Source organism: Catharus ustulatus, chromosome 3, assembly GCF_009819885.2.
Source record: "Catharus ustulatus isolate bCatUst1 chromosome 3, bCatUst1.pri.v2, whole genome shotgun sequence".
Taxonomy (NCBI): Eukaryota; Metazoa; Chordata; class Aves; order Passeriformes; family Turdidae; genus Catharus; species Catharus ustulatus.
Window position 1 is genome coordinate 9,964,465 of NC_046223.1, and position 23,694 is coordinate 9,988,158.

The 23,694-nt window shown below is 39.2% G+C and overlaps 1 protein-coding gene across 2 annotated transcripts; it reads right to left on the minus strand.

Moving 5' to 3' along the window:
• Positions 1-919: 919 nt before the first annotated feature.
• On the minus strand, positions 920-10,896 carry ETAA1 (ETAA1 activator of ATR kinase). 2 transcript variants are annotated; one of them, XM_033055997.2, is made up of 6 exons: positions 10,653-10,896; positions 9,045-9,182; positions 8,704-8,780; positions 7,113-7,231; positions 4,695-6,811; positions 920-2,136 (listed from the first exon to the last, which is right to left on the minus strand). In XM_033055997.2, the coding sequence occupies exons 1-6, from the start codon at positions 10,831-10,833 to the stop codon at positions 2,021-2,023; spliced, it is 2,748 nt and encodes a 915-aa protein (XP_032911888.1). In that variant the 5' UTR covers positions 10,834-10,896; the 3' UTR covers positions 920-2,020. The 2 variants fall into 2 exon arrangements, with proteins under 2 accessions (XP_032911888.1, XP_032911889.1); XM_033055998.2 differs by lacking the exon at positions 10,653-10,896 and adding an exon at positions 9,854-10,577.
• Positions 10,897-23,694: the final 12,798 nt, after the last annotated feature.

Sequence of the window (23,694 nt, forward strand, 5' to 3'; positions counted from 1 at the left end):
TCCTGGTTTCTTTAAAGAATTTTATCTAGGGAAACATACTGGGGAGGGAAGAATTGCTAAGCTGAACACTGTTCTAGAAAAGCCTCTCCTTTATCTTTTTCAATGTTTAACACTCTAGTGCATCACTACCTTAAAAACCAGTTTTATAACTCTCATATTTCATACTGATAATAGTAGCCTTTTCTTGTTGCCTTTTTCTTGGAATCTGGCACATTACCCGATTGTGGTGTTCTAAAAGAATCTAAACTAAGACAAGCATACCTCAGATACACAGAGCAAATTATATTCCCTGGACAAATCAAATGTCTCCAATAGCTGCTGTTTGCAATTTACACTTATTTGTCATATGGACATGCAAATCTTCTGCCTTTTAAATTGAAAACTGCCAGCAGAGGCTTGACAATACAACAAAATCTTGCTCTTTCATGGTATGTTAGCTGCTGAGGGCATTATTTTGATGAATTTCTTTGAAAAGCTGAAAATATTTTTCTGGGGTAATTTTCAGTCAGATCAGCAAACTAATCCAACTCATCCTACATTGCACAACAGTAGCAGGGCAGGGAGCTGCAGCCACAGACTATAATGCTTACTGGGCACCTGCATGGTCGCTGGTGGCCTTGGGGCTCTGAGTCCTTAGTCAACTGACACTGATCCCATGGTGGTTAATACAAGCAAAAAGACCCCAGTTAAAATATTTCAGGACTGTACCACAGCTGGTTGTGTGTTGAAACAGTTTGCTCATCAAGGATTGTTAGTTTAAATGGATCAAAGGAAGCACTTTTTCACAACTATGGGTAAAAAATTGAGGTACTGAGTAATTAGGGAAATTAAAAGTGAGGACATCAAGTAAAGTCCATATGGAATCCCTACTTCACTCCCTTTTGCCAGTTTCTGTAGTATAGTATTTTCAAAAACAGACTAGAAAAAATGTGAAAAAAAAGTTTAATGATGACTTACAAATATACAATACTTACATTTTTAAGAGTTACAAAAACCAAAAAGCTTCCTCCAACCTCTGGAGGAACATTTCCAAGTTATTTATTTACAAAGAAAAATTACAGTCACTTTTCATAGTGTCACATGTTTACATCTAAGCATCTCAGCTGAAAAATATCTTGCAGCTTACCCAGAGGCAGCTTTTGCAATCTGAGCTCTACACCCATCTATCAGATCAAAAATTCTATCAGCCCGTTAAGCTGACATGACACGGCATTTTTATAATTTAACAGCCTTTAGTTTGAAAATATGTATATCCCATATGGCTAAACTGATGCACAGTTGTTGAGATTCCACCTGGTTTTGTAAAAAGGCGTAGGCTACCCTTTTCAATCAGCTTGGTGATGTGCACTTAGAAAAAGGTGATCCAATTTCCATAGGGTATTTCCAGCTCTTCTTGGAAGGAATTTAAAGGAATATAACATGTTCTCTGCAGGATACTTTTTCACACTTTTATATTAAATTCTTACTTCTTTATTTACAGCTCTTACCTCAGGTAACAGAGACAAACTGAGCAGACTTTCTAAACTCTGTTCATTTCCATTAGTTTTACAATGTTGGATGTTTCCTAGATTGTACTTTATTTAACCCAAAATTTTAAAACGTTCTTCTACTGAGAGCAAACATTAGTATTTCTTAGTCTGTGTGTACTTGAGAGTCTTACTGTAGATTAGAATACTTCCAATAATACATCCAAAACACATCCAGTCTGTTTTTCACACCTTCATTATGTGTGTATACCAATACCTTAACAATTGTCAGGCCGTATCATTTCAACATGTGAATTCAACAGACTCTTCATCCAGCTGAATGTAGTTTGGGACTACACATTTATAACCGATTGCTTATAATTAAAACTAAGTACCTCCAGAGTATTAGTTATGATTCAGGTCCACAACTTTTTATATTGGAAAACAGAAAAAGCATGCCATCAATAGCTGTGAACGGAGTTAAAAAAGTGTCTTCTAGCATTACAGTACTTCCCTACCAAATGCTTACTCCACAGTCAAAATACACTCCAGGTTCAAGCATCTTTAAAGAATGCCTGTGTTCTGGATTTTCTTCGTGCAAGAGCTTCTTGTTTTTTTCTTTCAATCTCTTCTTGAGAACATTTTCTATTCTTTTGTTCTACCACAGACACTGTAAATAAAAAACACGTATTAGAAGCTTCAGGTTTGTTCAATATGTATTTTAACTTAGCCATTTTCAGTGTTTGAAGACCTATGGCAGGAGCACACTATTCTGACATACCAAGCACCCACATTAAAAGCGGCTCATCTATCCTATCCCCAAGGCAGGAAGGGAGCAAGATGTATGACCTTTGCAGGGCTACTGATTACTACCTCTGAATGAAAATACTGTGATGCACACATTTGCTTCAAAGGAAATTTTACTTGGGTACCCTTCAAGTGAACCTTATGACATCCGAGTCAACATAGGAGACAGCGATGGGTTAAGAAAATTAAGGCTATCAGAGTGAAAAGTTTAGTTAGTTAGGCAGAGATATGGACAGGGAGACGGTATAGACACAGGGGTCAGATACAGTACAGATGTCACACAAATAAAACAAGATAGGTTGAAAAAAGATCAGAAGTAGCAATAAAAATTGGCAAAGGAGACAAGAAATGATAGCTAAGTATAGCATTTTATATTGTTACAGAACTATAAATTCCCATACTACAAAATCCTGATCTCATTGGAACCAACGAGAACACTCCTTGCAGATATCAGTAACTTTACTATTTTTATACACCAATTTCCAATTAATGTATTTTAATAAGTATTCAAACTGAATAAATAGAACAAAAAGTATATTTTTCTCTCACAAAAAAGTGTCCATGAAAAATTAAACAGCAATTTTTGAAAGGACCACTTAATATTCACTTTTTGGTTAATGTTCTTTTCCTCAAAATTTAAGATGAGAAAAGTTATGGTATATCTGTGAAGAAACTCTATGCTATTTTCTTCCATTCCTTTACTCTCTCAAACATTCCACAGAATAACTAGTGATCTATTCTTCCCCCTTATAATTCAAAATCGCTACTTTCCATTTATATGCTTCTCTGCTGGGAAAGAAACAGATAAAATATTCATTCTTCAATAATTACAGTAATTTCACGAATACAAGCCGCACCAATTTGACTAAGATTTTGCTCCTAAACCGGAAATGCGGCTAATACTCAGGAGCGGCTAATATGTGAATAATTTTCTGACATTTACAACCTCAGAAGAGCCAGCCAGAGTGCCGAGCCGAGCTGCTGCAAAGTCGGCATTTTGTGATTGTTACAAATTGCTACTCTGTTGCACTGCGGGTAGAGCCTGGCTGCCTGCAGGCAGCATGGGGGGTGGGGAGAGAGGCGGGAGAGCTCCCTCCTTCCCTCTTCTACCACAGCCCGGGGGAGAGACGGGGGGGCCCTGCGCCGCCATTGCCGCGGTTCAGGGAGGAGAGGGGGGACCCGGGCCGCCCCTGCCGTGGCTCGAGGAGGCGGCGGGGGACCCGGGCCGCCATTGCCGCAGCTCGGGGAGGCGGCAGGGGGCTCCGTCCCTGCCTGCCACCACAGGGCAGCGCCGGGCCGCGGTGACCGAGCCCAGTGGCAGCGGCGGCTGGCCCCCAGTGGCCCCGCCAAGTGGCAGCGCCGGGCTGGGCCACCTGGCCCCGTCAGCAGCCCCTAGCGAGCTGAGCCTGCACTGCCTTAGCTCAGCCAGTAAACCCTACCCTGCCGCCATTCTGTTACTATTTGGCAACTTTGTTGCACGCGGGTCCTCGCTGTGAACGACAGAGCGGCTTATATTCAGGTGTGGCTTATTTATGGACAAAAAACAAAATATTTGCCAACACCCAGAAATGCGGCTTATACTCAGTGCGGCTTGTATTCGTGAATTTACTGTAATTGTTTTGTTGCTTTTACAACAGTGCTTCTTGAAAATGGAAGTTAATACAGGACACTCTTAAAGGCATATTTTATCAGAATGAATATTGATTAAAACTTTTCAAGCTGGGAGATCAAGTAAAAATAAGACTGACAGGCACTTAACTGGTTCCACATTTCCCCAGTAACACTCAGCATGGAATATTACTGACAGTTGCCTGGCAATAAAGAAGGGACTGACCTCTCCTCCGGATAAAAGGGCATCTTAGTGTTTAGACTGATAACACAAGAATATTTCACCGGCAATTTCAGCCACAGAGCAAACAACAATACAGGTTGAGCTCTGAACAAAGTGTCAAGTGATTTGAGGTTCCAAATTCCAGGCGTACAGTAATATAAAGAAACTGGCATTCCATATTACCTTGTGTCTTTTCCCCTTGTCCCATCATTAACTAGGGTTTTACTATGCATCAAAATAACAGTATTTTTAAGTAACAGTTTAAGAAAATAGTATGCTTAGTGCTGCATCAGTCTATACTTGATCCTAGGGAACCTGAGTGTCTACGGAGAGAGGGTGTGAGGTATTTAGAGAAGTGGAATGGAAACAGGTGTCCTGACCTACAGGACTCAAGATATGTACCAGGACAATTTTATTTTTGAGAAAATAACCTCCAGATTCTCCTCAGAACATCTGCTAACACCTTAACCAAATGGATGAATATTGAAGTCTATTTTAAGCTGCAGGACAGTACATATTTCTCTGACAGTCTGATTACAGTAAGGAAACAAACAGTAACAGTCCAACAGTGATACTATAAAGACAAATACCTGATGTAGTCTGTGCAAAAGACTCTGAAAGGTGCCTCTTGAAAGGTGATTTCTTATTGTCAAGCTTGCTGTGCAAAGTCACATTCACCTGATTCTTGCTTCCTTCCACACCCTGCAGTGTAATTCCAATGCCAGAATGATTCCCTGGATTTTCAGACCCTACACAAAGAGCACTCTGAGAACTGTTAATCTTTCGGAACTTAAACTTTGAAGGCACAAGTGAAGTTTTGTTACCAGAGCTGCTACTTGGAATCTTTCCCGCTTTATACAAAAAATGTGAGCTGTCGAGTACTTTTCTACTCAAAACATTTACTGCATTAACAGGACTTACTTCTGAACCTATCTCTCCTGCTGGCACAGAATTGGACCTGTACCATTTGCCTGATACTTTTGAAGTATCTTCAGAAGCATTTTGATGACAGTTTTTATGCAGTGTGTATTTACACTCCACAGAAGGACCCGAGATGACAGTCTGAGGATTTGAGATATTCTTACAGTTCACTACATGACCTGTTGTGGCCAGCCCATGCACTGTCTTTGATGAACTCCAACAGGAATCATTTAGTGAGAGAGCCTCCTGCTGTTTTCCATTTGTTTTTTGTGCCAAGATGAGATCAGGTAGTCCTTGTTTAGACGCTATGAAGCTGTTATCAGTATTTGATCTGGAATCAATACTGGCTCCTTGAAATGTTTTAGTTTTTTCATTTCCTTGTTTAACATCCTGGCTCTGAGTTTGTTTTTCTATATCATCACACACCTGATATAACAATTTATCATCCTCATAGTTTGTATCCCAAAGACTATCAGATCTGCAAAACGTACCCAATACATCATCAGAGAATTTTGGTTCATTCCAGTCATCAAATGACAGAGGACATTTCTTTGGTATTTCAACTTGATTTGAGTGACTTGTATTAGCTTGGTTAACCACTTTGATTAGATCACTAAGTTCCATGTTGGTAGAAACACTGGATGACTGACAGGAAATAGTATGAGTGTTATTCCCAGATTTTCCTCCTGATTGTCTATGAGGATTAGATCTTGAAGGGAAAAGAGGAAGAGCATCACTTTTAGGCTTAGTAGATTCATTTCCATTCTTCATTTCAGATTGCACTGAAACAGCAATATGGTTCAAATCAATATTTTGGGTATTCTTTGAAACAGATTTAGTTTTATCTGGCTTAACATCACATTTGCCACACAAGGCATGAGTCTCTGAGTTTTCTGTCTTACATGGTTTTTGTAAAGACAGTGATTTTACATTTTGTGAGTTTTTACTAGAATGTTTCAAAGGTGAGTATTGCAAACTGTTAGATTTGTTTACAGTCCCCAGAAGAGTCACTGAATTGCCACTACTTGTTTGCTTTGTTCTGCTAGCATCACTGAAATCATGCACAAATGGATTTGCAGGAATGTGTGGGGGTTCTTTAGTACTTATCAATTCAGGATTTTGGGTTATTTGCATCACAAAAGAGTCATCTGCCAAAAGATCTGTATCCCAGACATCAAAGTCATCATTAAGCTTAGCAGAGGCCACCAACTGTGTCTTCAGATAAGGAGGATTATTTGCCAGGGTGTCAGTATCAGGTTTTGGTACAGTCCGATCCACGCTTCCTGCAAACAAAGTATCTTTTTGATATGCCTCTGAATTACCACGGTGCATGTCTTCAACTTTCTCAGCAAGGTTCTCCTCCTCCAAGATACTTTTAATTTTATGAAAACTATTATTTAAAGAAATATCTGACAGCCCTTGGCTCAAGTGTCCACTGCACTTCTGCGTAGAGGAGTCAAAAAGAGCATGAAGGGCTACTTCAGCCTCAAGGTCTACAGACTTTTGACTGCTGGACTGACAGGGCTCTGCCACAGAGATGCCAGTGCTCTGTCCAACTGGTTTCAGGGACACAGCAGTATCTGTTTCAGAACCTTCACCAAGGAGTGATTTCTGGTCCCTCATGTTTACTTCATCTTTAGGATTACTTGAAGGCGCTGAGGTGGTCTGGATGAAGTTGTGACCAAGCTTCTCCTGATCCTGAACAGCATCTAACTCTATCAGATTTTTATCAAACTCTTCAGCCAATTTCATTAGTTGCTCTTCGGGATTTTTTATTTTAAGATCTCTGGATTAAAAAGAAAATACAGAAAATATAAAGTAAGAACTACTGAGAAAGTTTAGCCAAATTCAGTTAAATGGCCCTATGAGCTGTTCATTCTCCAGTTTAACAACTACAAAGGTATGACTAAATCCCACCGTTTCCAAAGTGGAGTCCGCGCCCACCCTTTCAAGAAGACATAACAAGCCCACAGTTAAAAGCATTCTATATGCTAATGTACAATTATATGGTTCAATATACAGAGAGGACCACACAGTCTTTTTCATGAATGCCCAGCTATGATGGGCAAGAAAAAACTGTAACTTACCTTGTGCAACTTAACTTTGTCCTAGCTCGCCCTTTTACTACTACAGGTGTACAGGGAATGGCATCCTCACCAATCCATGTTCCTAAAAGGGAGCCTTCATTACAGGCTGCTTTTTCATCCTGAATAATTAGATTTATAATGCTTAGAAATTTGATTTCAGATAAAGATTGGACTGGACACACATCTTAACATTAGTTAAAAGTTGCTTAACTAAACAAACTAGATGAAACCTGCTGAAAGTCACAGATAAGAGCAAAAACAAGTGAGGTTACTGCAACATTGTCCACTGATAGTTGTATCACTTTAATTACATAAATTTAAAGCAGGAACTTCAATTAAAATAACTGAATTATACTTTGGCATGCAAATCTAGTAGGCTACTTCAGGTTTACACACGTTACAAACTGTGATCTAGTTTACTTCAGTACACTACTAAAGAGCTATCTGAGGGGCCAGCAACAGAAACAGATTAAAGACCTTAAAATAAATTACATTCTGTATGCTTACAGAAAAAAATTCTGACTTCTTCACTTTTTAATTAACAAAACCAGCCTTTAAACACTATTAAGTGACATACAGAAACTAAATGAAACTGTTTCAGAGCTTCAAAGTTCAGGTTTGAGTCTGAATTCTGAAATGGAAGAGATACAATGACGAATTGTTTAGAGAGGCAGAGCAGTGGGATGCAGGAAATTACTGTGTGTAAGCTAGCAAAAGTAATTTGAACTTTACTAACTACTAGGGTAATTTTAATAGGTTCTCTTATTCTTTGTAAATTTAAGGATTTTTAAAACTTATTTTTCTTTAAAATAAAATGAAAACATAAACAGTAGATTACATTTATGGCAGAACTTTAACTACTTAAAATGTAGGCAGTGAAATCCCTTATCAATGATTTTCCAATTATTTTAGTATAATTTCTCACAAATATGCTAAATAGTAAGTGTTTTAAACAGCCTTGTCAAAAAGTAGGCATGGTTTGCAAGACAAATACTACAGATCTATTTTAGGAACTACAAGTTTTCTTCTTGTATTTAAAATGCAACAGCACTTTCATTTCGACTTTCTGGGCTGCAGACATCAGGTTCACAGCAAGAGGGAAAGGGCAGAGACACTGGGTTAGAGGAAAATTATTTAGAGTATTGAAGCAAGGTTACTGTGTTTATATTATTGCAAAATATCTCTCATCTGGATCTTGCTCTTGTAAATCAGCAGTTAATCAAGACTGTTCAAAATGCTTTAAAAACACTGCCAAGTAAATCCAGTATGTGAAGAAATTTTTACCTTTGAACAGATGAGTAATTAAGGACAAATAAACAATACTCTTAACACCAAGGGCAGTAACTTGTAAACCTTTCTAAAATGGAGCTGCTGCAAGTTTCTTCATGTGTCCTTTTTTACAGCATCTGTGACTCACACAACAGTCAATGCTATGTTTACTATTTTAATTTAATCCAGTGCTATAAACCAGTTTTCTATATCCCCAACTCTTACTGTGACACCACTGTAATGAAAACCAAGGCTAAGGGTGAAGCACTATTCTCTTTGATTACTGCACATGCAGAGCATTGTTTTAGAAAGTTACAATTACCTGAGGAGCAATACGATTAACAATTTCCGAAATTTCTACTGCGCATGTACTGGTAGACTGCTTGGTTTTTCCACTGCCTATGAAAACAAACAAACTTCTTAAATTTTTAAAATCTATTCAGTTTAAGAAGAGCAGTTCATCTTAAGTATTTCAAAGATACCTGTAAACACTGGAGCTTGATTTACCACTATGTCGATGAATTTATGGGTTTTTAATGAAAGTAAAATCAAACAACCATTATAAGACAAAGTAACCTTTTTCCAAGAAGTCTTTTATAACTTTCACTAAACTCCCACTGCATGCCTCAAACAGGTGTCCTGAAGTCTGGATTTTGGTAGTACCTAATCTGGGTGCAATTGGTGAATGAGAATCCCAAAAGATTTCTTGCTGTGTCTCAGTGTCATTAATAGGAGAGCTGAAAGTAGGTATTCGGGATTTCCTACTCAACGATCTCTTTGGTGTCTTATGTAAACATGATTCTGTGTAAAAAGAAAGAGGATCTTTATTAAAAAACAACAAATAAAAGGCAAAAATTACAACACAGAACAGGTCAAGGCAAACAAAGAATAAAAATCAAGTTCACACTCACTAAGATTCCTTTACTCACAACAGGAATACTATTCGTAACTAGACATTAAATACAGAACACGACTCTTAGCTTTGCCAGTTATATCACCAGAGATAAGAGAACATTACGTGATCCTGACACGTTTATGCCCAGTATCTGATCGCAAGGATGTCAATTCTTACACTTGAGAGAATATTAACTTTATCTTGTATTAAGGGAAAAATTATGCATACCTCTATGAGAAAATACTTGTATTCTTGCTTGCTTTGTGCTTTTCACCCAGACTCTGAGCTGAACTACTATTTTAATGGGTCTCCAAACTACTCTGGGTCATAACCTACATTTGTCTATATTTCCTCCCCTGGGCCTTTCCAGCTAAGATTATTAAAAGCAGGAATATAGCTATTCAAAACATGCTTGCAGCTGTCATTGATCAGTAAGCGAACTAAATACCCTATGTGATGTGAAATGCTGCAGATGTGAAAGCCTACAGAAATAATTTCAAAGATGCTCTTAGTATGGGAGGAACATCTTAAATGTTTTGCTGTGATAAAACCTAGCATGGCCAGGTTTTAACCTTACCTCAGTTAGTTCTCAGTATTTGCTGTGGCAATCACAGAACAGGTCAGGCCGGAAGGGACCACAGCAGGTCACTTTGTCCAACCTGCCACCTCTAGCAGGGTCATCCCAGAGCACAGGATTGTGCCCGGATGGTTCTGGAATATCTCCACTAAGGGAAACTCCACACTCTCTCTGAGCAGCCCATTCCAGTGCACACTCACTGCACAGTAAAGAAGCTCTTCCTCGTATTCAGGTGGAACTTCCTGTGCATCAGTTTCTGCCTGTTTCTTGTGCTACTGCTCTGCATCACTGAGCAGAGCCTGCTCCGCACTCTTTGCACCCTCCCTTTATTTACACACATTGATGACGTGCCTCCTTTTTCTCTTCTGAAGGCTAAACAGGCTCAACTCCCTCAGCCTTTCCTCGTAAAAGACATTCTCCAATACACTAATCAACCCTGTAGCTCTCTGATGGACCAGTTTCAGGAGCTCCGTGTCTCTCTTGTCCTGAGGAGCCCAGAACTGGTCACAGTATTTCAAATGCGGCCTCACCACGGCTGAAAAGAGGGGCAGACACACGCGCCTTGACCTGCTGGCAATTCTTTTCTTAACTCACGCCAGGGTACCATTGGCCTCCTTGGCCACCAGGGCACGTTTGCTCAACACGCTCTTGACAAGAAGAGCCTCTTCCCAGGGCACGCGACCCCAGGCGAGCGGAGATTTACATCGCACCACCCCCTCCTCACGGCTTGGCCGCGCCTCCCCCGGTGTTCGAGAGGTGGCGGGCAGGGCCGGGGCCCCAGGGGCCGCTCCCGCCGTACCTGCAGCGCGGGGCGAGCACGCCGCCTCCCTGGCGGGCAGGCCTCGGCCCGCGCCGCCTTCCGCCGCCCCCTCCTCCGCGGGGAGCTCTGCCCGTAGCCGGGTGAGCTGCTCCTCGCCGCCGCTGCGCCTCCTCAGGGCGGCGGGCCTGAGGGAGAGCCCCCTCCGCCGGCTACCGAGCATAGCGGCCGCTGCGGCGGCACCACAGCCGTCCCGCCACCGGTAGCGCCGCCATTTTGGCAGGCAGCTCGCAAGGCCGCCGCCAATTGGCCGCGGCCGCGCCGCCTCGAGCGGCCATTGGCCCCAATCTGCGAGGGCGGACGCGGCGGAGAACTCCGGCCCCGCCCGCCCCGCCCCGCCCCGCGCCGCCCCGCCCCGCCCCGCCCCGCCGGCCGTGAGGCGTCGCCGGCTCATCCTGCTGCCCGGCGCTGCCCGGGTCCTCCTGCTGCCCGGTCCTGCTGCTGCTCGGTCCTGCTGCTCGGCGCTGCCGGGTCCTGCTGCCCCCAGCGCTGGGGGAAGCAAAAGCTCAGCCGTGGGTAGAGGGGCAGGATGTGCCTCCTCTCCTGCGGACCTTTGCTGTCGGCTTGGCCTGAGGTGCCTCGAATCTACCATTAGCAAATTTTGGGATGAGACGTTAGGTGGGTGGGAATGTTGTTCTGCTGGAGGGTAGCAAGGCTCTGCAGAGGGATCTCAGACAGACTGGATTTTACAAGGAGCAGCTGATGGAGCTGGGGCTGTTCAGCCTGGAGAAGAGGATGCTCAGGGGTGACCTCCTTTCTCTCTTCAACTCCCTGAGAGGAGACTGTAGCCAAATGGGAGTCGGTCTCTTCTCCCAGCCAAACAGCAACACGATGAGAAGAAATTGCCTGAAGCTGCACCAGGGGAGGTTTAGGTTGGACATCAGGAGGACTTTCTTCACAGGAAGAGTGGTTCTACATTGGACTGCTCAAGGAATCACAATCGTTATAGATGTTTAAGGAAAGTCTGCTTGTGGCACTTAGTGCTGTGGTCTGGTAGACATGTTCAACATAGGTTGGGCTCAATGATCTCAGAGTAGTTTTCCAATCTGATTGATTCTGATTGATTCTGTGAAACCCAGCAGGTATAAACCATTTCATTCCAGTGAGGTAGCTGGTGCTAGTGAAGATAGGCTCACAGGAGCTAAATTCTGTAGATGAGAAGTTAACATGGGGTTCCTCAGGAGCTGTGATATTACGTCATTATTTTAAGCAATATAAATGCAAACATATATATGTTATATACGTTATATACCAATGTGGATATTTCCTCCCTGATCCTCTAAAAATAAATGTACAAACATATCTGTTGAGTATATAGGGTCAAGGAGTGAACTACTCTGTACTTATCTTTTGCCTGGTTTTCGTTTATTTGGTTTGGAGTACTTTGGAATAATATTTAATTTGTAACATGTAAGCAGTGGGTTTCAGGCTTGGATCAGGAGTAAGAAGTTTTGAAGTCACTGAAGATTGATTCTCCGAGCCATGAAACCTTTTCTTTTTCACCTGAGGCCTCAGGCGAACAATATGTTTTTTCACTTCTTCATTCTCATGAGTGTAATTCAAGCCAATAGAGGATTTTTCAACAAGGAAAAAAAATTAGATACTATGTATTAAAGAGAGAAGCTGTATTATATAGGTGGCAATTTTATAGCAAGCACATAAAGTTGTGGCATTTGAGTAGTTAACTTGTTTTTGCCAGACCTGTAAAATGTAAAGCGGACTTCAAAATATAAAGAGGACTGAAAAAGTGGGTCAAGAATTAGGCTTGAAAATCCATCATAGACATTGCTACTGCCTTATAATCACATCAATGTGGGTAGCTTTCTACATCATCATGAAGTGTGGCAACGTTGTGCATGATATTTTTGGTGACTGGTTTGCAATATAGTAATTAAAAAATGGCTTTCCTGGTTTCCATGCAATAGGCACTATGTAAGGTACCTGTGCTTATTTTCGCTTGAAATAGATTCTGAGAAGAAACTTTTTATGGTAGCAGTAGATACATCTTGACTGAACACAAAACACTGACACTGACACACTTACTAGAAAGTATTGCTAAATCTTGATGTCTCCTACCACTTTGCAGTGACCTCTTAGCAGCTGGGTACTGTACAATGGTCTGCCTTTGTATTTCTTTCTGTTAACAAGCATAATCTGAAATACTGTCATCAGTAATTAAAATGAAGTAATATCTGTCATATTCACTGAGTGTTACAAATTTTGCAGTGCCTTCTTTGATTTCTTCTTTTCTCTCAGCTCATTGTTCACTAATCCCATTCATAAAATGTGAATATTTGCCACCGGTCTTTCACACATTTGTGAGGTTTTACTCATGCAGTAAAAGCATTTTGGGGAAAAAATAGGAGTATGTTTAACATGCATTTCATTCTGCATGGGAGATCTTGTTGCATCAATTTAAGCCTATATAAAATTGTGTTACCAAAAGTTGGCAAAAAACAAAATAGAACCTGCATGTACAGATAAACTGAACAGGTTCATAATGGGAAAGAAATCCCACTTTCCTAATGAATAAAAGTGTGTGTATGTCACTGAAGCTTAAGAATTCAACTCTGAGCTGTTTATTAAGTTAAGGAATGTAGTGTTAGAATCCTGTGATGTTTCAGGCTTTCTCTGTGGAGCTGTAGCCTCAAGGAGGAGGGAGTTTGCATTCCCTTGGTGTGGTATGAGCAGTTGGATCAATGGCTAATTGTGGTGAGGCTGTGTTCCAGGGACTTGCAGCAAACTCCTAGTGCCTCAGTTGTTAGTCCTACTTTCAAATCAAAAGGGATAAATAATAGAGGAGATTGAATGAATAATAAAGGTAGCTCAGTTTTTAATAGTAGTACAAACTGCCTGAGAACTTTTCACTTTATTTTATGAAACAAAATCTAAAATAAAATTAAATAAATGTGGCAGATCTGAGAAGTTTCCTAAGAATTTCCCATTGGTGTAATGAATTCATTGAAAATTAGACTGAAAAAGGCTTGTTTTAAAAGTTCTTTGAACACTGAGCTTTAAAGTGAGGATTTTTGTCTTGGACAGAGTATGTCTCATTAGTGAGTTTTTCAGAATATCTAATGTGTCACATAGATATAACAAAGAAAGGGAAGTGACTATGTTATTGTTCATCTTTCGTTCTTGTTAGGGCTGGGGAAAAGGAAAAATCAGTGATACTGATTTCAATGAAAATACCAAGATTTATGAGAACATGGAAAATATTATAAATAATGAAATTAATTTTAAAAATACTGCTTATTTTCTAGTATGTTTTTAAATGCTCTGTGATATTTTCAAAGTGAGCTGTCTTGGGCATTTTGTTCCCAAAGTACATTTTCATTTTGAAATTAATTTCTTTTTAACCACTGAAAATGAAGGCAGCAAACCACACGCTCACTCATAATTTATCTCCAATGAAAACATGTATCTATGCATTTTGATCACCAGAGAGCAGGTGAAGAAGCAAATTCTCCAAGCCGTATTTTCTTTGGTTAGTTTGTTTTAAAAATTGTGTGGTTACAAACTCTAAACCTCAGTACAATTATGTGGTACTTTAAAACATGTTTTCTCCTAAGGAAGGAACAGTTAATTAATGTGTATATGTCTTGTTGTGTATTTCTGCAGAGAGAGGCTCAGCAATGCTCAGAGATTGCAGATGGACACTGAGGGATGTAACTCAGGGAACCTGATATCTTTTAGCCAGCTTGGGTGTTTCTTTGCTGCACTGCCTCACCTGGTATGCCTGGTTTCATAGGAGGTAATAGTACTTAATGCAGCATGGATTGTCCTGGGGAGAACTGGAGTCATTGGGTACAGCAAGGAGGGGAACTATATAAACAGAGGAGAGAATTTAGATTCTTAATGTAAGCTGCATTTTTAAATGCATCTTGAGGACTGCAGGCCCAAACAAAAATCGACTAAGACACCTTTATCAAATTTAACTATTCAAGTACAATATTTTTCACCTTTTCTCATCCCAGAAATCCTGCTTATCCTCATAGTCTCTTAAAAAGCCTTGGGATGTTTACTAAAATGGAGCACTGTGTGATAGAAAATTATATGAGTTAACAAGTAGAGATTTGTGGTTTGTTGATGGTTTTGGGACCTTAGGAAAAACTGAGAGAATATCTAAAATGTTAGCTTAATGGACAATAATTTTTTCAATCCATAGGGGAACACAGGCATCGTGTGTGTATTTTTGCTTTTATTAATAGCATTTTGATAGTACTGTTATAAAGCTTGTCCTTGGCTTGTCTTGAAATATCATAGTGACTTCACTTATTACAGAATGTTACTTTAATTTTCCAAGGTGAAGTGCTTGCAGAGCAGAAACTGGTGAAGAAAAAAAATATGGCCAAAACAGTTACATACACCTTTAATTGTAAAGTGCTGTCCAGAAGGGTTTGCAGCAATTTTTGCTGATGCATAAATTGACCTAGACAGTAAATGATGTATGACCTTAAAAATATCTGAAGTAGCCTTGCTTGGGAATTTTCAGTAGAGAGTTATTAAATGTCAGAGTAATTTACACAAGCCTAGTTTATGCCTTTGCATTCTCTTTTCCTCTTTCTCTCTGCCATGCCATCCAAGGACCATAGAAGCATTAAAAATATTTTACATATATTTCTTTTTTGTCTCTCTTCTTATCATAGAGCTTCATCTTAGTTTATTTATCATACTCAGAAAATCTCATCAAATGTGGGACTAAAATGCAGCTCACAAAGACCTGATCCAGCAGACCACTTAAGTACCTGCATAACTTCATTGCAATGACATTTTCCATTGCTCATTAACTGGAATTTAAAGAAAATTTTCCATTGCTTGGTGTCTGGGCATTTAGACAAAATTGTCAGCCAAAATTTAGAAAAATTAGGTCATGCAATGAACAGACTACAAGTTGTGGAGATCTGTAGAGAGCCCTGGAGATTCAGACCCCTGGCAGAAAACCGGAGATAGCCACTTGGAGGGCCTTCCAAGTATTTATTATAATGCAGGCTTAATTCCACAGCTATTGTCCAGTGATCAGAGTGAGGTGCATTCAGGAGAGAAATTGGGGTTGTGCAAGACAGCCAAGACTTACGCCTTAAACCTTAGCTGGGTCAGTCAGCTTCAGTGCACTGCTGCCTGTAGACAGCTCAACACCTTCTTCTGGAACAGGTGTGATCACCTGGGCATGTCAGTGCTGTACTGGCTCACACCAGGGAGGCTTACACTGAGGAATGACCAGGAGGCAGTCATCACCCATCCAGTCAGTTATTTGCTGTGTCTCTCCGTATGCCAAGGAGTTTTCAGAGCTTCTCACTGTTTTTCACTCATGTCCATAGTATTATTGTTTACTGTGGCATGGAGGATGTGCTCTTCTATCTGAGATGCACCCTTCTGCTAACCTCATTGTTAATATATGAAGAGGAGATATAAACAAATATCAAAAACTTTTCATAGAAATTTCGGCAGCAAGATTTTATTTCCTTTAGTTTTGTTTTGCTTAAATCTGTTGATGATGCTATATTACAGCTCCAGGCTATCAAGTAGTGAGAAATAGATTTTCTGATTGTTTCTCTTAGTTTCTGGATTTTTTTTATCCCTTATAGGAAAACAAGTTAGAAAGTTCTTTAAAGAAACAGGAAAGAATAGGTTTCCAACTTGTTTAGAAAGCCTGACAAATATTGGTCTGCTATATATCCTGTAGATTTTTTTTCATCAATAACTAAAACTGAGCTGTATTTCAGACCTCAACTTGCTAAAATTCTCACATGCTACAGTGTAAATTAGTGAAGTATTTTGTCATCTACCAAACACAAAGCAGTGGATGAGCAGAGGGGAGAGCTTTTTGATCACAAATTCTAGAGAAGAATACGCACTCCTTATTTATTTAAAGTGCGTTTAGCTTTTGAAGATACATCTGTTCCAGGAGAACGTTTAGCCTAAATAGCTCACTAAAAAATCAGTGATCAAACTAGTATGGAATTCTCCAAACATAGTTATTCTCTGTGTTTCTCCAATATACTCAGCAATTTTTAGATAGACTATTTTAGTGTCAAGGGTTCATAACTTGTGATTAAAAAACCAATTTCTGTTACCAAAGTGCCTTTTTTGAGGCTTTCATTTTATGAACTCTATGCACTATCCTTTGAGCCTTTATTCCATTAACTATAAGCCACAGTTTACATGGAAATGCTTAACGGTGAAGTCTCCCTATTCCATGTGTGTGTGTGACTCTTATTATGCAACATAAACTGCTGCTGGTTTTAATGCTGAAGCGATTAGAAGTTACCCTCTCCAACAACGCTTTTGTAATTACTGCGTAATGATTCGAAGTCTATGACTGGTTCCTCATGTTCCCACAGGTGCCCTAACTGCCATTATTAGTTGTTTCAGTGACAAGACCAAGCTTGGACTGGATATGGAGGTTTGTCTTGGAATTTTAGAGCCCTGATTTCAGGAATGAAGCAATAGAAAAATTTATGCTTCTGATGCCTCACTTGTTTTCTGGTGGAAGAATTTCTTTCTCTGGAATAATTGCTTCCTCAAGCATTCCTTGAGGAATGGCACCTTCTTTAAAGCAGGATTGAGTTCTGGGCCCAGTGTCCCTTCCAGCTTTATATGCCATGGCTTGGTGGTCCGAATTCATAGAGAGAGCAAACAAGTGCCCAGATAAGAATTAGACACCCTTTTGATTATTGATTTTTTCATTTATTTTCAGATGGCTTTTCCTTTTGTCATGTTGTTCACACATAATGCCTCTGACTCTTCCTATGTCACACTACATCTTTTGCAGTAATTTTCTGTGCTGTTCTGTCCCTCTGGATTTTACAGCCATGGATCAGAAAGGAAGTGCAAGCTCTAGCAGAAATAATAAATCCACTGCAGGTCTTGAAGGTACTAACTTCTGCAAAACAAAATACTGCCTCAATTTTGTTCTGGGCTAGAAGGGGTGATCAAAGTGAAATACATTCATTGTGGAATTGGTTTGCAAAGCCTGCTTCTAAGCCATTACACGCTCTTTCTAGATTTCTTTTCTCCCGCCCAAAAAAGTCAACAATGCAGTTGTGTCCTGCCTTTAACACTGCACCCCATTCAGCTCCTGTGCAGTTCAAGGATTGTTCCCAAACCAGGCCTGTCTCATGAGAAGGACAGGGAAGCTGTGTTTGCTTGGCAAAGGGGTCACTGGATATTATGAATCTGGATAACACATTACAGATCTGTGAAGGGCTGCACAATGCTCTACTTGTGAGTGATGTAGGGAGCCATCCACACAGTTTCTGCACCGGGGTGCTGGGAGTCATGGTCATCTCTCAACTGCCAAATTGCCTGGTGTGCCCAGAAGTCTGAGGCATATGTCCTGTGACTCCAATCAGAAGATTGAGATGGCTGGTCTTTGCTGGAGTAATACGATATTTGAAAAAATATTTTAGGAACTGTCCTATAATAACAGGTATTTTTAATCTGTGTGATCTATCTAATTAAGTTCAACCATGCCCCATTCCTTGTCTGATTGCCTGAGCATTTCCGCTTTACCAGTGAGGTTTATTCAATAAGGTGTCCTATAATGCTATTTCCTTCCTTGAGAGTATATGTTATCATCCCCAACACAGACTTAAGGATCCCTGTACTTTTTTTTTCTTATTTTGACATCCTCTGTCTCCATGGTAAAGCCCTGTGCTTTATTAGGAGTAACCTTACTAAGGAGAAACCTAGGTGAGACTTTGGATCACATTAGTTTTATTTTTAAGTGCCTAGAAGATTCTTAAGAGACACAGCAAGTAAAGAACAAGCACAATATAGGTATAATCCCCATAAATTTAATACAAGCTGGTTAAATTGTGGATTCAAATAGTTAACAAGATTAGAAATAATAAGGAATTAATACAGTTACACAGTCAGTTGACTTGTTATTACTGTGATTTCCTTTTGGCTTTGGTCATGGGGATAACAAGGTAAGAAATAACTGTTTTCTTTTACTGATTGGTTTAATATTTGAAATAAAGATGATTTTTTTGGTCTGAAAAAGTCTTTTGTAACTTAATATTCTGTTAATTAGAATGAATGTCTTCCTGAGCCTTATTTTCTTGTTCGTTTACTCTAATTAGCTGATTAATTTTTAATTGCCTACTGAGACATCTTTACCATATTGTGATTTGTGTTTTACGTTTGCATTTGGAAAACAATGGTATGCCTAAAATTACTCAAAAGTGTTGTACTGAGGTATTTCTGCAAGGGATAATTACAAAATATGATTTCATCCTGCTTCCTAATTTTAGCACAATCCATTTTGGGTTAGTACTCATTAATCAAAAAGGTTTCCACAGTGTGGAATAGTAAGAAGATGTTTCAGTTAGGGAAACTTCATGGTGGAGGGTCTCTGAGCTGGTCGTCAAATAGAAAATAAATCTCTTTGCTGTTTATGAAATGCAGTAACACTTCCCAACTTGAAACATTTATTCTTTTTCTCCATAGTATTGTTCTGAGATTCTTAGAATGAATGTATTGATAAGCTTAGAAGTATGAAGTTCTAATAAGGCCAGGTGCTGATTAAAACTTATTTTCTGGTGACAGAAAATAATCATAGTTCTTGGTGAGTTATTTCAAGTTATTCCCTAAATGTTTAAAATTTGCACCTTATTTTTAGACTGAATTAGTCTTGCTATAACTTCTAGCCCTTTGATCTTGTTCTTTCTTTGCCTGCTAGATTGAAGAGCCCTCTATTATCAATTTTTGGTTCCCTGTGGGAGGCACTTGTAGCCTGTGATCAAGTAATTCTTTAACTTTTGCTTTGTTAAGTTAATTGATTGAGTCTTGAGTCTCTTTAGTAAGACATGTTTCCTAATGCTGTAATTGTTCCCTTGGCTTCCTCGTATGGAATTTTTCATAGTCTTTCTTAAAACAACACCAGGAACATAGCGAAACTATTAGTCATTTCACTGATGCAAAATAAGATAACACAACCTTTCTACTCCTATTTATTATTGTTCATACATCTGGTGAGTACAGTAGCTTTTTGTTACTCCAAAAATTCAGTCCTCTCAACAGTGCTCTAAACATTCATAGTAATCTGGTTACTTGTCATGCCCTGTGTTCACAAAACCTTGCCTCCTCTGTGGGATCTCTTTTTTCCAGCGTCAAGTCTTCCCTCATTAAATATGTCTCATTGTACTCATTCCTTGATCCATGGCCTTCCTGTTAGCTATACTGAAGTACATAATGTCTGGTTACACTCACCTAATCCAACCATCTTCTCCATTATTTTCCATTTTCTAGTCATCTTCCCATATTGTAAAAATGTGATTTTTTTTTAAACAAAAATTAAAATATAGTCTAGGAAGAAAGAGCCAATTCCAATACCAGTGCCTTGTTCCCTTCACATAATGATGGGTTAGATATATCTGCTACATAGTTTTTAAATAGTTTAGGATACCATTCTGATTCACTGTAACTCATTTTAGCTATCCAAAAATCAGTTTCTAATGATTACTAGTTTTCTAAGCTCTTAATAGTCAACAGAGAGATGTAGAAACCTTCACAGAAAGATGTAGTGGACTTATCTGAAAAACCCTAAATCACTTTTTGACAATGTCTTTTTCTTTTCATAGACTGTAATGGGAACATAGAGAAGTTAAGACAAGCTGCCAAACTTTTAGACAGCTATAATTACTGTAGATGAATCCCATCCCTTATGCTATTTAGCTTTTCAGTCAAACTGTAGTGTGATGCAAAGCCAGTTCTCTTGCCGGCATCTGTCAAGATGGTTTCCTTTACCAGTCCCATTTGTAATCATATCAGAAAATGGTATCAATTTAGCTTGACAAAATCTGCTTTCCAGAAACCCATGTGGATCAGTTTTAATTTGATTATTGCTTTTAGTTCTGTATCAGGTTAGTTATCACTTATATGCCTCTTTTGCTTTTTTATCAGATCCTTTTATCAAATCCCTACTTTTTTTACTTTAATATTGACACACATCCAAACTGTGAAAAATCGGAGTCTCTGATGTCTTAGATTTTTTTTATTTGCTTCTACCCCCTCTATATCAGATGCACTTTTCTCTGAGGTACTCCTTCAATCCTTGATCAGACACCAGGTCTCTGGATGACTTAGAGCCATTTCTGATAAGATGTCCTTTCCACACAGCTTGTCCATATGGTTAAGTCCTGCAACCTGCACAATGGAGGTAATGGTTTTGGGTTTCTTTTAGTTATTTTTTGTTTTGATTTAGTTTTTGTTTTGGTTTGATTGTTTTTAGTTTTGCCTTTTCTTTTTTTTTAGGGCTTAAAGTGAAACATTTCACAAGCATATTAGATTGTGTGTTTCTCTTTCCAAATATGCATGGGTTTAAACTTTTTTTTTTTAAATATCTGAGGAACAGTTACCACATTTTATTTTCCTTCATCTTCCTAATTTATTTTTCTTTGTAGAATGGAGATGTCTGGAAGAAAACAGACAGACCAAGGTGATCTGTTACCCTCTGACTGCAGAAAGGCTTACAGGGCTGAAGGGTAAAGCTGTAATCTTGTGCTACTTGCATGGTAAGAGATGAAAACCAGCTGATCTTTTTTTATTTAATATTGTTGCATAAACAGAATGCTCTGGAATAAGGAGTTTTGCCTTCAAATTAAAAAAATGCTTGCAGAACAAAAGCAGTAGGAGAAAATGTACACAGTGGTGTTTTCCTGATATGGAGACTCCCCAAAACTCAAAACTACCTGACAGACAAGAGATACTCTTGCAAGAGTGTTCACTCAAGTCAATGTTATCTTGGAAACTACTGGTGGTAATTGAAATACCAAAATACTAGTCTACCTAGTACCAGAGTCATGAATTGTGAAGGCAAGTCATTGCCATCCTGTCCAGCCTGATCCTTCTGCCAGATTTTGAGTAGCTCCTCAAAGGACAGAGGGTCTTATATTTCATTCCAGCCACTCCTGTTCATTTGTTGGAGGGATGTGTTGCCATTGTAGAAGTGGATCCTTTTGCAGGATGCATCAGGATTTCTTATACTTAAAAAATGGTGGACTGCAATGTCAACAATTATAGGAATAATTTATTTTCTGTAAAGATGGATTAGAGAAATAGTTCAATTATATTTCCTTCTTTCTGGATACTTCTTGGGTACTCCAAGGACAGATTTTGATGAGAGGACAATGCTGTGTTACCTGATAATGATATTTCACTCTGCCTAATTCTGAGTCTTCTGATAAATGTCAGGGATCCAGTTAATGTCTAGTGAAACCACAATTCACCTCAGTTGGAGGTGTTTGGAATTTTCTTTCTTCTTTTTCTTTAGTCTTATCATTTCATTCATTTTTTGCTATTGTCCACTATTTCTTCCTCTGCATCAGAAGTAAAGGTAATAGTTTTGCAGGGGTGAGACTACCAAATGGGCCAGTTGGAGAGTTCCAGTTCATTAAGGGTCTGAGGATGTTGGTTGTTGTTAAATTCTTACTTTACCAGACTAGTGTCATGTAGGACGTTTTGAGAGAATATTTTCCAAAATGCAATTTTGTAGTCCAGAACTAATATCTTGCAACACAGCAAGTGCTTCACAGCATTGAATAGTTACCACTCCAACATCTCCTACATCATCTTAAAAGAATATTGCACTGAAGCCATTTCATATCTTTGGGACAGATCACACTTAGGCTCATTATAGGAGTTACCTAACCAGCAATGAGTTGCATTTCATTGTGAAGTTATTTACATGATTACTTCTTGGGAGGTGTTCATCCAAGTGTAAATTACTCTGCCTCAGAACAGATTTTAACTGGTGCTGACAGCTTGGATGACTGGCACATTGTCATTTTCATAACACACCTAAAAGGAAGGTGCCAAAAGAACTAAGTGGCATTGGTGCAGTGAAAAAATTTCCAATAGAACTTTGTCTCGATGTATATTGGTTGGTTTCAGTTAATATCTGGGATATAACAAATTAAAAACTATTCTTTGTCTTTCACACTGTTTGGGGAGAAGGGATCTCCATTCCTGTGAAAGCAGAATATACTGCCATGGTAGCACAAAACTATGTGGTTTATGCTTCTTGTAATGCATACTCATCCTCTTTTCAGATGTCCCTGAACTACTCCAGCTGTGTTAATGTCATGAAAACAGTTTATTTTCTCTCCTAGCCATTTTGTCAGAGGTTTTGTGGGGTGAAACTTATATACTCTTGTGGATATTTTGCTCTGATTTCCCAAAGAATAGAAGGGATACACAGTTACTCCATGTGCCAAAGTTGTGTTCCTCTCTCTCTTGACCAGTTACAACAAAATTCAGTGTAAAAAAAATTTCTGAAATTAAATTCCTACTAATATTAGGAAAAGTGGTGGTTCAAAAGAGCAGGCTGATCCAATTTCCTACTACCATTCCTTTGGACAAGAGAATTGCCGCACTAGAGTGATGCTACATGAGCTCCAGAGTTCACACATTACTAAGCACATCTCAAATGCACTTTATTAGACCAAATATAATCCAGACATGGAATGCAAATCAAAGTGAACGACACTTTGAGTTTACAGCTCAGGAAATGGAGAGAAGCTGCTTTTCTTCTGCTCACTACAACAGAAATCCTTTTGAAAAGAACGCTGGCTCCAGCCTCTGCTTTGGAAGTGTGCTGCATGTGATTTCATCCCATTAGCTGTGATGGTCACCATTCAGTCCTATAAGTGATGATGTGATATAATGGGGAAAGGGGTTGTTTCCAGTGTTATCAGTATAAATCTTCCTGTGAACGCTTGACCAAGAACACACATTTTGCAATTATGTCAGTCTAAAGAAAGCAGCTATTTCCCCACAGTACTATGGAATGGTTTTGTTTATATATTTTTTTTTCTGGCAAGAGATGTGAAGAATTTTCCATTTCTATATATTATAATAATTTTTAATGCTGGAATGGTTTATATCTAGGTTTTTAAAAGAGGAGGCATGTAGCCCAAAGTTTTGTTTGTTTCATTTATTTAGCATGGCATGGTTAGGTCCCTGAACTAGCTTATATGAGGTCATTACCCTATTGATTAAATAGCGTGATGAAAAGGGC